Source organism: Nicotiana tabacum, chromosome 3 (genome assembly GCF_000715075.1).
Source record: "Nicotiana tabacum cultivar K326 chromosome 3, ASM71507v2, whole genome shotgun sequence".
Taxonomy (NCBI): domain Eukaryota; kingdom Viridiplantae; phylum Streptophyta; class Magnoliopsida; order Solanales; family Solanaceae; genus Nicotiana; species Nicotiana tabacum.
This window is the reverse complement of record NC_134082.1, coordinates 132,064,787-132,078,581: the sequence shown is the minus strand read 5'-3', so window position 1 is coordinate 132,078,581 and position 13,795 is coordinate 132,064,787. Positions and strand designations below refer to the sequence as shown.

Below are 13,795 nucleotides of genomic sequence, written 5' to 3'. Positions count from 1 at the left end.
CTAGCTTGATTGCGCAATAGGCCAAGCGTAGCCAGCTCTGTGGCCAGGCTGACTGCGCTATAAGCATGGCCTCGCGAGGTCTATAGCCTGGTGATCAAAAGTGCGTGAATTAAAGGACTCCGACCCGGATTTGGACTCAAGGACTTCAACCCTAGCCTATAAATACTCCCTAAATATGTCTAAGAAGAGGAGGACATTTTTGAAAGGGGATTCGACTTAAGGAGGCAGAAATACGCTAGGAGTAAGGCGGAGAATTCTTCTATGAGTTTTTTACTTCCTTCTTTCTATTTTCATTATTGGTTATGAATTCTTGTATTGTAGTTTTGCATACTATTATGAATAACTAATTTATTATCTAAGGTTTTGATGAAACCTTTTGTAGGATGAATTCATATTACATATTTATATAATTGAGCCGTTGGATTTCTCTACTTGTTCAACTACGCGTTTATTGATGTTGATTGAATGGCCATCAATTGACTGCGCCTATTTAGTATATATTGCTTGGCAAATGGTACATATTTAGGTAGTTGTTGAACAACATCACTTTTAACGTCTGTGAGGAATCAATACGGAGGGTTTAAAGGTGGGATTAGGAATAACGAAACCTTGGTGCAATCTTAGTGAGTGGTGAATTAGTGTCAGCTAGCGTAGTTCGGCAAAATATGCCTAGTAAATTGTGGTAGTTGCTCGGAAGAGAATTACGACACCCGAAGTACTCACGATCGGTAGAGTATACTTAGGCAAAATTATATAAGGCGTAGCGGGAATGATTCCGACTTGGGGAAATCATAACTCTTAGGCCTGCTTAATCTTGTCTCCAACCTTTAGTTTTGTTAGTTGATAATTTTACTGCTTTTAATATTTGTTGATTAATTAGTTTAAAATAAAAATTACAATCTTTATAACTAGAAAATTATTTGAATTTGTATTTCTTAATGATATTGAGCAGTTGTAGTTGTATGTGGGATTCGACTCCGAACTTTCAGACTGAATTGTATTTTCAGTGACCGGTTAATTCTTTTTGTAAAGCATAGTTGGTCGTGATCAAATAGTCTTTTGAATTACATAGTGTAACTAATAATAGGGAATAACTCAAAAATTGAAAGTTGAGACTTCTTTCCTTTTTCTCTTTCTTTCCTGTCATGATATATAAGCGACAAATTACATAACAAGTAAATAACAACACAAGTAGTCAACTACTTAAAACTTAAAACAACTACTAAGTAATCTATTAACCCACCTGGATGAACCATAATCATCTCAAAGAAAGGCATTTTTGCAAATACTTAACAGAATTTTCTATAGCATACAAAATCCTTTAGGACAGTTTTTTTGTCACACATACTACTTCATTAAAAACAGAAGTTATAGCTTCAAACTGCAACATAGCAAGCTTATCATCAGTTTCCAATTCGCCTTCCTCTGTTCCTGTCTGTCCAATCACCCCTTCTAGCAGCCTTTGCTCTCTTCCACCTCTGAATATTTCTCATTCTTGAGAATATTTTCCTAATCTGGTACAGCTTATGAGATTGTTGAGCTATTAAATTTGCAGTTGAAGGACTCTGGCTTAAGACTATCTCGTATCCATCGCGAAATGAGTCCATTCCTTCACTTAAAAGTTGCCAGAAGAGCCCTCCAGCTGCTGCTCCCCCGCGCTTGGCTGATGAATATATCTTGTAATACACTGTGTTGTAAAGAAGGTCCCTCTGGTAGGAGCTGAAACCTGAATCCTTCCAAGATTTCCCGAATTCTGTGATCAGCAATGGCTTTCGGAGAATATATTGAGCATCTTGAATGTGGGAGTTTAACCAATTGTTGAGAAAGGATAGCTGGGCTTGATCATTTGAGTTTGTTATCCTGTCATAATATAACTTTACATATGAAACTCTTAAATTATGTAACAAACTTCATCTACAAGTAGATATGAGACATTTTATAACACGTCTCTCATGTGCAGACAGGGGCGGAGTGGGTTTTATTCAAACCCTGTAATTGTCTTAAGAAATTTATCGAATTTATACAAATTATTAATTTAGAACCTAGTAGCTTAAAATGATAACAATCCCGAACCCATAAGGTTCAAATCCTGGCTCCGCCTCTGTGTGTAGTCTTGATTCTTTTTCCTTGGTCAAGCACGTGAAGTATTTTTGTTTTTAGGTGACGGTGAAACTTGAACTCAAGATTGCTGATTCGATATCATACTGAATTAGTGTCACCTTTTTTAAAAGTTTAAACTTTTAGATGAGACGACCACAGAAAACACTTCCATTTTTCAAGATGACTAAAAAAGGTGATGTAGTCTCCGTAAGGATATTATTCTAATGTGCAATGTGGTTCTGAAAAGTTTACCATTGATCGGGATAAGCATGAGCAGTGGCAAAATCAATGCCAGGTATGCGATTGTTGGCGATGAAGTCAGTTCCTATGTCAAAATTAGGATTCAGAGTCCTCCTCTGAGGAGTTGATTGCCCATAGAATCCTTCTAAGCCAACTTCTAATAAATGGTTTCTGTCAATAGACTTAACATAAGAAGCCATCTCCGTTGCCCAGGCCTGCACACAAAGAAATTAAACTCAGCATAAATCCTTTTCATATTGTTTCCCTCTAGAAAACATTAATTCTTGCATTAGGACATCAGAAGTAATAAATGAGGTGCACTTGAAAAGACATTAATTTCTAGTCAATTATGTGAAGTAACCTAGGAGGAGCTACCCTGGATGATAATTAATGGAGAACTTTCTCGGTACTCTAATAATTAACCATGCCACTCTCTTATTAAATTCAAGGGGATGTATTTGAATCTAATGCTTTGAGGGTTATTGAATCTGTTGTTTTCGGCTTGAATTTAAAATGTACATATCTAATATACAATATTGTTTTCCCTTACTTATATATATTCGTATTAGGCATCATAACAATTTCTTATTAAATACCCGTGTTTTTTGTGTTCATATAAGGCTCTGTGGTGTTTATGATATGCACCAACATCCATAGTACTATTAATTACTAAGAAGGGGGTATTTTTGAAAATCTAGGCATCCATTACATTAGGCCCTCATATGGGGGAGAAATTCAAAAATAGCCAGATTTACAACTGGTCGTTCAAAAATAGTCATGTTTCAAAAGTAATCGAAATTTAGCCACTTTATATGTAAAGATAAATCTGAGCGAAAACACTGTTTAAAATCCGAAAAATACGTCAGTCTATTATACTGGAGTTCCAGCATAAGTATGCTTGAACTCCAGCATATTATACTGGAGTTCTAGGATAAGTATGCTGGAACTCCAGCATAATATGATGGAGTTCCAGTATAAGTACAATAAAACTCCAGCATAATATACTGGAGTTCCAGCAAGTATAATTGTCCAGTATAATATACTGGAGTTTGGAGCACCAGTGCTCCAGTCTCCAGGATATTATGCTGGAGTCAGCAAAGTATATCGGTCCAGCATAATATGCTGGAGTTCATACACAGGTGCACCGAACTCTAGTATATTATGCTGAACCGATCTCTGTTGCAGCAAAATAGTGGCTATTTTTCATTGACTTCGTAAACGCTGGCTATTTTTGAATGACCAGTCCGAAAACTGGCTATACCGTGCTATTTTTACCCTCAAATACCCAACACTTGAAGGATTGAAATTCAAAGTTAAAATTGAAATTTAAATTTTTTTTGCGAAACCAAATACTATAGCTTTATGCTAAGTCACATATCCCATATTTTTGTACGACAAACCAAACACTAGATTATAGTTTATGTATTATATATATAATCTCACTTTATAATTCATGATTTTTTAAAACTTATCCTATATCACAATTTATCACCGTATTTCAAGGCTTAATTGTCTGCATCTGACTTGCAGAAAATGTAAAAACAACCAAAGCAGAAAACGAATCCCGATCCCAATTTTATTTAAAATTCAGAAGAAGAAAAAAAAAAAAGGAGGAACGAACAAGAAAAGATTATCTTCTTAAAAGTTGAGCCATTGATTTAAATTCTTTGCTTTAAAAAATTAGATAAATGCATAGATAATGAAGATGATAAAAACAATCAAAGCACAAGAACCTGAATGGTTCTTCCAGAAGAATCTGATGTGCATCTAGGCTCATTCATAAGCTCCCAAGCCATGATTGTAGGGTCATTCTTGTAAACAACTCCAGTGAAGGTGTTGTATCTGTTGAGAACAGTCTGCATAGTAAAGAACAAATAACTAATGAATGTCATGGTCAAATTAATTAAAATGACCAATTAGAACCAAGGAAAATGATGAGATCTATTTCCTGGTTACCCTAATATGATTCTTGTAATAGCCCTTAACAACAGGGTTCCGAAAGAAATCATCATCCGAATTGAGGTACTGTCCATGACTTCTAGCCCACTTCACATATTGTTTCTTCCCCCCAAAGCTCTCATAATTATTTGCCAAGCTTAATACAACCTTCATTCCATACCTTCTTGCTTCAGATATCACAAAATCCAACCCCTTCAAATTACAATTAGTTACACAAAAGTTAAGACTTTGGAAATATACAAAAGAACAATAATATATAAGGATAAAACAAAATAAGTTGTACACCTTAAACATGTCTGCATTGTAAGAGCCAGGAGCATATTGTAGTGGCTTGTATCCACCATCACTAAAAGCCCAAGTTCTAGCCACAGTAAGGCCATGGCTTGAAGCTTCTTTAAATGCAGCTGAAACTTTGGATCTTTGAGAGGGGTCAGAAGCTACATACATTAGCCAGTAGGCATTAAACCCATTGGCATAAAAAGGGTCGCCATTTAACATGAAATGAATCCCTCTAGTCCTAATAAAGCCATCTCCTGCTTCTACTTCAACAAAGAAACAGATATTCTGCACCAAGAAAATTAGAAAAATTGCGGAAGCCAAATGCTTCTTCATCTCTTTTTTTGTTTTGAGAATTATTATTATGGGCTAATGAAGGCATGAAAAAGCATTTTATTAGCAGCTCGGAGTAGTGTGGGGTTCTGTAATAGTTTGTCCAAAATGAGTCCCCACCACTATTATTAACTATCAGAGGAAAGTAACAGTGACTGCCATTTAGGTTGTTTTGGGAGATGGATAATAATAAGAAAACAAAAAAGGGAAGAATGGCTAGTATCTTTGAAGACAGGAACCATTCATTTTCAAACAAAAAGGTAAATTGTCTAGTATGCTCTACAAAAAAAAAGAGCAACTAACTTTAAATTTTTTATTTTATCCTTCATGGTTAAAAGAATGTCCTGTATTTTTAACCAAGCGAAGCAGAGACTGCCGACACCTTTGTAAAAAAGAGTTAGGGCCATTTTGGAAAGACTAATGTCTGGGACCATATGTGAAGTAGCTTTTCCTTTTACCTTTAGTTTTGTCCTACACAAGAATCCATTAGTAAATTATGCGCGTAAGTGACATAGTGATTAACCAACCATTATTAGCACTGTTTTTATGGAAAGAGGTAGTAACATTAACCAGAGGGAGTTATATATCCTCTCCAACCACAAAATTAAATAGAATGGTAAAACTTTAAGAAAGAAACCACAACTTTGTGGCTAATTAATGTGAGGTCCAATATTTTTCTGGAAGCATTGTGAATTGTGACAGCTCTCTTATCTGCCCATACAAATATAATCTGTTGCAAGGTTTTAGATAATACAGGCGATGTCTTTGTCTTTCCTACATTTGGTTGAAAACTCGATTCTTATATCATTATAAAGCTCTGCACCACAGCCAATTCACGAGGATATGAAAACTATGTAAGTGGAAAGCATTTTTCCACAAATTTGGATAAAGCTTAATTGGACGTAACAAAAAGTTACCTGTCCTTATCATTGGTTTTTAAGGCATGTAACCCCGCCATGTGGCTTGCTACAACTTAAAGAACATCAAGGTAGGGAGGGATTGGATTCAAGTTCAACAGCCCATGTGAGAGGACTAGGCACGTTCATTCGGATCGGATATCCGAAATTCGAACCAATCCATTCAATTTCGGATTTCGGATTTTGGATCGTGTTTATTAAAATTTTGGATTTCAGATCGAATTTGGATTGGTATGTTTTAATCCAAACATATTAGTTTGCAACTTTGAGGCATAATAATACGATCCGAAATCCGATCCAATTCAAACTTTAAAATTCGATCTGATCCGACATAATTTGGATCGAATTCGGATTGCATTTTCTAGAATCCGAAATCCGAAATCCGAATCTAAAATATGCTAAATTCGATCTGATCCGATCCGATCCGTGCACAGTCCGAGAGGACAGCAGCTCGTTCTTTCTTTGATTTTCCGTACCCGCTCTCTTTCGATAATAATTAATGTCAGCATTGTAAATAATGAAAGATGATCTTAATAACACCACTTATGTACTTACATATATAATAATAATTTTAGTTATTCAAAAATAAGACATTGACATACAAAATCCACACAGAAATTGGATAGATTGACTCTCGCAATCCAGACTCTACCGTGTATGCAAATATTGTACGAATGAATGAGTATAAATTCTTCCATTGGGTGTAGTTCCTTTATTGTCAGAGACACCACTCTCAACTCCTTTTCATGACCAAATACTCAAATTGGTGCAAACTAAAGGGGAAGTGGGAATAGCCAAGAGTTATGGTGGGATGGGAGATTTCGATTTCAAAGTATAAAAGAAATTCTGATATAGAGCAATTTCCTTTTTAATGTGCTTTACGCAACTTCAATACCAATTCTTAATAAAATATTTTGAATTCGAGCTTTGAATATTAAAGAAATTCTGATAGGAAGTAATTTTCTTTTTAATGGTCTTACACGACTTTAATTCGAATTAATGGGGATCCCAGTGCGACACCGGAAACAAAGAAAAGAGGGAAGTGGGGTTGATCATCGGTCAAATTTTAGCGGAGGTCTGCGGCAGTGAATGAGACAAGAGGGGTTGCTCTGATTGTAAGCAACCTCCACTTCCAACCGAGGGGTTGTGAGTTCGAGTCACCCCAAGAGCAAGGTGGGGAGTTCTTAGAGGGAAGGATGCCGAGGGTCTATTTGGAAACAACCTTTTTACCTCAGGGTAGGGTAAGATCTGCGTAAACACTACCCTCCCTAGATGTATGAGATTATACTGGGTTATTGTTGTTGTTGTCTACGGCACGGCAATGAATGCAAATGAATCTAGTATGTCCTACTTGGTTTGTTTTAAAACGTTTGGCGGTGAACGAATGGACGCATTTATAGGCGACATCTGCGGCGAGATTTACCTACCTTTTGGTAAAAGACGTGGTGGAGTGGTGTGTATCACAAATTCACAAAGGTATGGAGCCATCCAACTTTTGAATGGCCCCCCAGTTGGCCCTACACTCACCAGTAGGTAATCAGCTGTTGAAAAGTTAGTGTAAATGATAAAGTGATACCAAACTTGTATCACACTCGTCAATGAAATCGCAGACAGAATCTGGTACCATCTTAACCCTCTTGGATTCAGTTGGTCATTGTGTACCTGCTATCTTAACCCTCTTGGATTCAGTTGGTCATTGTGTACCTGCTAGGCCTACACTATGAGACTCAAATCTTCTGCTTCGTTTCAGGTGGTCTTTTAAAGGACATACAGTAATCAAATTCATATCCCAAAGACTTGGATCAGTCAGAGGTCAAATAGTATGGCATATCATCTTGAAATTTTTAATTATTAGAATAAAAAATGCCGATTTGAATTTATGTTTTTAACCAAAATATCCATCCTGATCATACTTGTGACTAATATGGTCCTTTAAGCAAATAGGTTTTAGCCATCTTGGTCCAACCATTAACAGACATTAGCACCCAAGCTTTGGAAACTAAATTTCTATTCTCTACTTGTTGGAGGTGAGGAGTTGAGGAAGAAGATGAAGCTAGTATAATTCAGTAAAGAATTTGGGGAGAAGATGAACATTGCTCACTCTTGCTGCTGCCAACTTCAAAATAAATTAATAAATTCCCCATCTGATCCCGTGATCCGCATGTCTCCAACAGTTCGTTTACTGTTTTCAAGCTTAATATATTCCGTTTAGTTCAGTGTACACTATCAAAGCTGCAACTGCAGTCATTTTCTAATTCTTCAGCTTTCTAGCATGATCATGTTGCAAGGCATGATAGTGTTTAGTTATTGGGGCCTCCATTTTAGGCAATTGGAAAGTTCACGTGGTCACTTGATGATAACATCACTATTTTTTCGATGTAGAGCAACTTCTGTTAGTTAAGACCAAAACAGTCACCGACTCAAATACGAGATAGATAATTTAGATTACAAGCATAGAAGGACAACGGATAATCAGTAACTGTTTTGATTAAAAACTCATGTTAGTTCTGCGAAAACTCATTAGTTTCTGACAAAAATTCAATTAGTACAATATTGCACATATCTTTCGTCTAATCATCAAACACCAGAAATGTTGAGCCGTACCAAACAGAGCTCTAAAGGATATTTTCTCGGGTTATTTCTTGTTTTCTAGTTCCATTCAATGCGACGTGAAGCTCGAGTTTTTTTTTGTAATTACTTCTTAACACGACAGTACCTACCATGGGACCTTAATTAGTTTTCCTCAAAGGGTCATTTTGAGGATCACCATACAACATATGATCTCGAACTCCAAGGAAGTGTCATTGTAGTAGTGACATACCTTCGCCTTTCCTTTAACTGGTATCAACGCAGCAAGTCCAATGGTATCAGCTGTTGCTACTCTTAGCAAAACAAAATAATTGTACTCCATTGATTTCTAACGAATGCAAACTGGAAAGCACTACTGTGGAGTTTTAGTGAACAAAAGTTGACTTTTCCGTCAGCTGAAGAAATCTAATCAAGAATCTGTAAGCAAGCTGCCTCTAAGGGGCATTTTCTCCTCCAAGCCTGCAAATTTCACAAAGAAAACGTTCCCTCCAACACCAAGAACTGAAAAGTTATCTGAACCATTTCACAGTCGTGCTAACAAACCCAGAGCAAATGCTTTATTTATTTTCAAGGAACTGTACATGTGCAATAGCAGAAATATGCTTTATGTATTAAAAAGGAAAAGAATATATGAGATATTCACAAGACAGTAAAGATTGATCTCCTGCTTCCTTATTTCCCTGTATAATAAGCACGCCTTAACCTATTCATTGAGAACTCATAGTTCTGATGTGGAATCACCCTCAAGACTATGAGACAGATTTGAAGAAGATGACGCTCTTTCAGCAGAAAAGTAAGACCAGGCTAGGACACCAGAGCCTAGTGTAATTGTAGCAGCAATCGACCCCCATATCCATTTCTTCTGCCTTCTCTTCCTTATTTGCCTAAGACGCCGCGCAGTCTCTACATGGTCCAGCAGAAACAGAGAAACTGTCATTCTCCCAAATATGCTGGTTGATATCTTTCCAACCAATAAAAAAGCACAAGAAAAGGTCATTTGTACACAAAATTTACCCTGACGGAGCGCAGGTACCAACTACATAATAAGAGCAGCAGCCTGAGCAGTTGTCACTCGGGAAACATAACTAAATCTGTAAGGTATTGGATGGACGCACTCAGGACGGAACTACAGTATTACCTACGGGTTCGGATAAACCGACTAGCTTTTGCTTAGATCATGTATTTGTATTAGGAAATTTATTAAATATGTAAAACTATTTAATTCGAACCCACCAAGTGTAACTAAAACGAGCTCTGGGTTCGGTAGCAAGTTCAGAACTTCAAACCTTGGCTTCGCCTCTGGACACACTACCTACAAAATTCCCTATGAACTAATCTACTCCTGATGTAAGTCGAATGTTAGCAAGGAAGTCACTAACCTCAATATTGATCTTTCATAAACTTCTGCAAATCGGATTACATACGTGCATACAATCTAATTTGACAAATAATAAGCAGTCAATAGGTCTTGCATCTTAGTACTTTTCCCTCTTGGTTCAGAAATAATTGTCCTACTTTGACTATCACGATTATAGATATGAGAACTAAAATCAAGTCTATGTTTAATGTTTGCTGGAGAAATGTGTATCGGCCATATGCCATGTTATTCTTTTAAGAAAAGAACACAGAAAAAAAACTGCATTTATTTGTGTAAAAGTGCACAATGAAGTTTGGGTGTAAAATAACCGACAGCCCAAGACATTATTCTAGATGCACTAAAGACAAAACATAAACTTTTGGCATGGAACAGTGGGGAAGACATTTGCAGTTCAGAGGAAACCACCAAATGATGAATTTATGCATCAGATCAGTTGGAGAGAAAAACACCATATCTGCATTATGCTTAACTTACATTTGTTCTAATGGAAACGAATTATTAGATTACTATGTTTATTTTGGGCCCTGTCTTGTTTCTCGGTTTCAATGCTGACAGTTGAATTTGCAAATTGAACAGAGTATTTTTTCTATATAATAGCAGATGCCAACATAACTTCTAATTCTTTCACAAATCTCAAATAAGACGAAGTTGCCATTGGACATGACCAATATCCCTATAAAACTATAGTTAGACTAAGTAAGAAAGGCTGAGGACCTAGTTGTTACCTATCAGCATACCTATCTAGTGGAAGCAACAAGCAAAGATGGATAGAAACAGAAGTATAAACAATAAATGAAAGTTCTCATTAAGCATTTGTCAAAACAATGCCGAAAGAACATGCATACACCTATTTTGAATGTGCAACATAACATGGCCTCAAATTATAAGTAGTAACATGGAACATAAACTCACCTAGAGCTTCCTGATTCCTCTGTGACATCTCTCGATTTACAGCTTCGTAATAATTCAACTTGTCCCATAGTCGAGCCATCTCAATGTTCTTTGACTCAACTTGAGCCTCCATTTCTGTCTCCACCTCAGCCTTTGCTATTCCCCTTCCAATGGAATCTGATACAAACCGAACGATGTGGACTTGTTGAAACAAATCTTCCACCTGATCATCTAGCCGTTCATTGTCCAATCCATCTCCAGCAACAGGACATGGAGGGAAGTTCAACCCCACAAGGGATAACCGTTCACGAATCCTTTGCCACTGGGTTTGCATATTACTTAGAGCTTCTTCTACATGTTTTCGCTTTTCAATTTCCATTAATAAGCTCAATCTTATTTCTCGCAGCTCATTTTCAAAATCATGTGTAGGTATCTGTGGCCCATTCTCTGAAGATAGTTCTGAGGATGCGAATAAGGAAACCAAAAATTGTGTCATAATAGAATTACATTAAGTCGTGGTAATAACATATAATAGTCAATTACTTATTAAAAAGATTAGAAAAAGGCACGCAATCGTCAAGGTATTTACATAGAATACAAAAACTTTCATAGTTGACTGAAAAATGTAAATCCTACGTCTATACATCAGGAAAAAGACATGAAAACCAAGTTGACAGCTAGGAAAAAGAAAAGGAAGAAAAAGCAGGTAGCAAAGAAAACAGTCAAACCATTAGTGGAATAGGAACAAATAAACACCTCAGTTCAATAGAAATATATAAGTATAGAAAGACATAACCATGAAAATTATCAGAATGAAAAGGTGACTACCTTCCCACGCATCATAAAATTCTCCCAACGGAGTCATGGCACTTACAGAGCGCTGCAATCCACCATTATTCTCACTCTCACCATTACTCTTGACACTCAAAGATTCCTGGGGGTCAAAGAAATCATCAGCTTCACCACCTCTCTGCAAATTGAATGCAACAGACTTCAACGTACCATTTTGCCCAGCTGAACCATTAGGCAAATCTTGGTGAAGAAGATCCCCATTACAGAGGTCACTCATTTCACCAACATTAACCAGATTATCAGTAGTGACTAGTAAATTATCCTCTTTCGCACAATTAACTGTCTCCCTAGAAATGGAAGAATCATCAATAGATATACTGGGAAGCTCCTTCTCCGTGTCAGTTACATTCTCATCTATCTTCTCTCCACCTAGAGCTTGTTGTTGAGTGCCGAAATCATCTTCGGCGAAACTCTTTGAAAGCCGTGGACCTCGACGCTTGTGATTGATTATGTAGGGTGATGGAGGAAATGATGAAGGAGAATCTGGAAGTGGCGTTGGCTTGGGAGTTGTGTATAGTGCAGGAGATAATTGAGTCCAGTGGTCTTTCCTATCTACTATGACAGAGGGCTTACAATTTGTACCATCCAACTTTACATTAGACTCAACAGTTTTTCTTTCTAGTTTTGAAGTAGAAACGTTCATGCTCCTATCAATACTTGAATTAGGAGTGCTGTTCCTCCTCGCAAACTTCGAGTCAGGAATGCTCTTTGAAGTTGCCATGGATTTTGAGCCCCCGGATTCTATTAATCTATCCATAGCTATTGCTGTATATGTCGGCATGGCTTACAATACCAAACAACACCTATACAAAATAACAGAAAAAACATAAGACAACAAGCAATTAATTCGTTTTTAATTAAGAGTGCATAAAAGCATGTATTAGCAGATAATCTGGTCAGAAGATGAAAGATAAGCAGCATAAAAGAAAGGAAAGTGAATTATCTCCAAACTCTGATATTAAAGGACTAGGCAGAAGAAATTTCTAAGGCAAGTCTACAAAATCTAGAAATGTTGAAATTTGTTAATTCAATTTTTGAATTCTTATGCCACAAATCACGACGACATCTCAATTTTACTTAGCTGAATAAAATCAATATGGCTAGCTAAACTTTTAAATCTATTCATCCACACCTAGAAGAAGAATCTATAAATAAAAAAAAGTTGAAGTGGTAATTATAGGCCCAAATGATCAAATTAAACGTGTCAAAGCTTCAACAAACACACATCATAACAGCAACATAAACTATTCACAAGAAAATAATCATCTCAACACCAATACACATCAGAGAGAGAAAGTTACCTGGAGATGGGAAAGAAGCATAAGAAATGAAGAAACCCTGAGGGAAGGGAAGGGGACTCAGAAGACCATTAAGGTAAGGGGAGAGAATAGAGGCGAATTCAGATTTTGAGAATCGCGAATGTCAAAGGTCATGAAAATGGTGATATTTTGATAGAAAGTGGAAGGTTCAGTGTGGAACACGTTTCCATAGATGCACGGGACTTGTTCCTGTTTCGTCTCCTCTTGCCTTGACCCTGACCTTTCGGACAAGGCAAAGAGCCTCCCCAACCTAGAGCCAAAGTACACGGAATGCTTCTTTCTCTGCGTGTTTGTTATACGGAGTAGTTTGTATATTTTGGTTTGTATGTTTATGTCTCCAACTTTCTGGTTCTGGTGCTCCTCCTTTCACCACCTCGCCCCGCACAATCAAAGGCCAAAATGCAATTCTAAACTAAGATTCTTTTATTTTGTCGTCGTACCATCCAGAGGCCCCCTTTTTTAATAACACGTGTAACCAGAATTTGTATTGGTGTGATGCTACAATTAGATTTATGATCTCACCTGCGAGAGACTTATTAATTATTATTATTATTAAAGTAAAATAAATTACACCTTAACCCAACTTTTTAGGACAGCTAAACAATATTCCTCTCACCTTTTGAAGGGGAAAAGAAATCTCCTTTGACCCAAAAGTCAACCAACAAAATTGAAAACCCCATGCTGAAATTTATAAAATGTCGTAACTATCTTTTGTTTGGAGGAAAACTAATTTCATTAATGTGGGGCAAAGAGAATAGGGAAGTTCTTTTAGTTGCCTTCTTCGTATCCTATGCAAATTCTAATTCTCACAATCACAATATAGCGGTTTTGTCTGGTCTTAAACTATGGTTGTTGTCATGTTGGAGATGCTGGAAAATTATAAAAATGATGACAAATTTTAGATGTATATTGAGGAGAATATGAAGTTAAAAATAATTTTG

At 36.7% G+C, this 13,795-nt stretch overlaps 2 protein-coding genes across 2 annotated transcripts; both read right to left on the bottom strand.

Moving 5' to 3' along the window:
• Window positions 1-1,124: 1,124 nt before the first annotated feature.
• LOC107769274 (mannan endo-1,4-beta-mannosidase 7-like) lies at window positions 1,125-5,193 on the bottom strand. The gene is made up of 5 exons (XM_016588481.2): window positions 4,585-5,193; window positions 4,297-4,491; window positions 4,074-4,196; window positions 2,353-2,555; window positions 1,125-1,860 (listed from the first exon to the last, which is right to left on the bottom strand). Exons 1-5 carry the CDS (start codon window positions 4,909-4,911, stop codon window positions 1,404-1,406), a joined length of 1,305 nt encoding a protein of 434 aa, XP_016443967.1. The 5' UTR covers window positions 4,912-5,193; the 3' UTR covers window positions 1,125-1,403.
• Window positions 5,194-8,946: 3,753 nt separating this feature from the next.
• On the bottom strand, window positions 8,947-13,256 carry LOC107769273 (uncharacterized). The gene is made up of 4 exons (XM_016588480.2): window positions 12,837-13,256; window positions 11,512-12,338; window positions 10,705-11,142; window positions 8,947-9,317 (listed from the first exon to the last, which is right to left on the bottom strand). Exons 2-4 carry the CDS (start codon window positions 12,314-12,316, stop codon window positions 9,133-9,135), a joined length of 1,428 nt encoding a protein of 475 aa, XP_016443966.1. The 5' UTR covers window positions 12,317-12,338; window positions 12,837-13,256; the 3' UTR covers window positions 8,947-9,132.
• Between the last annotated feature and the right edge of the window lie 539 nt (window positions 13,257-13,795).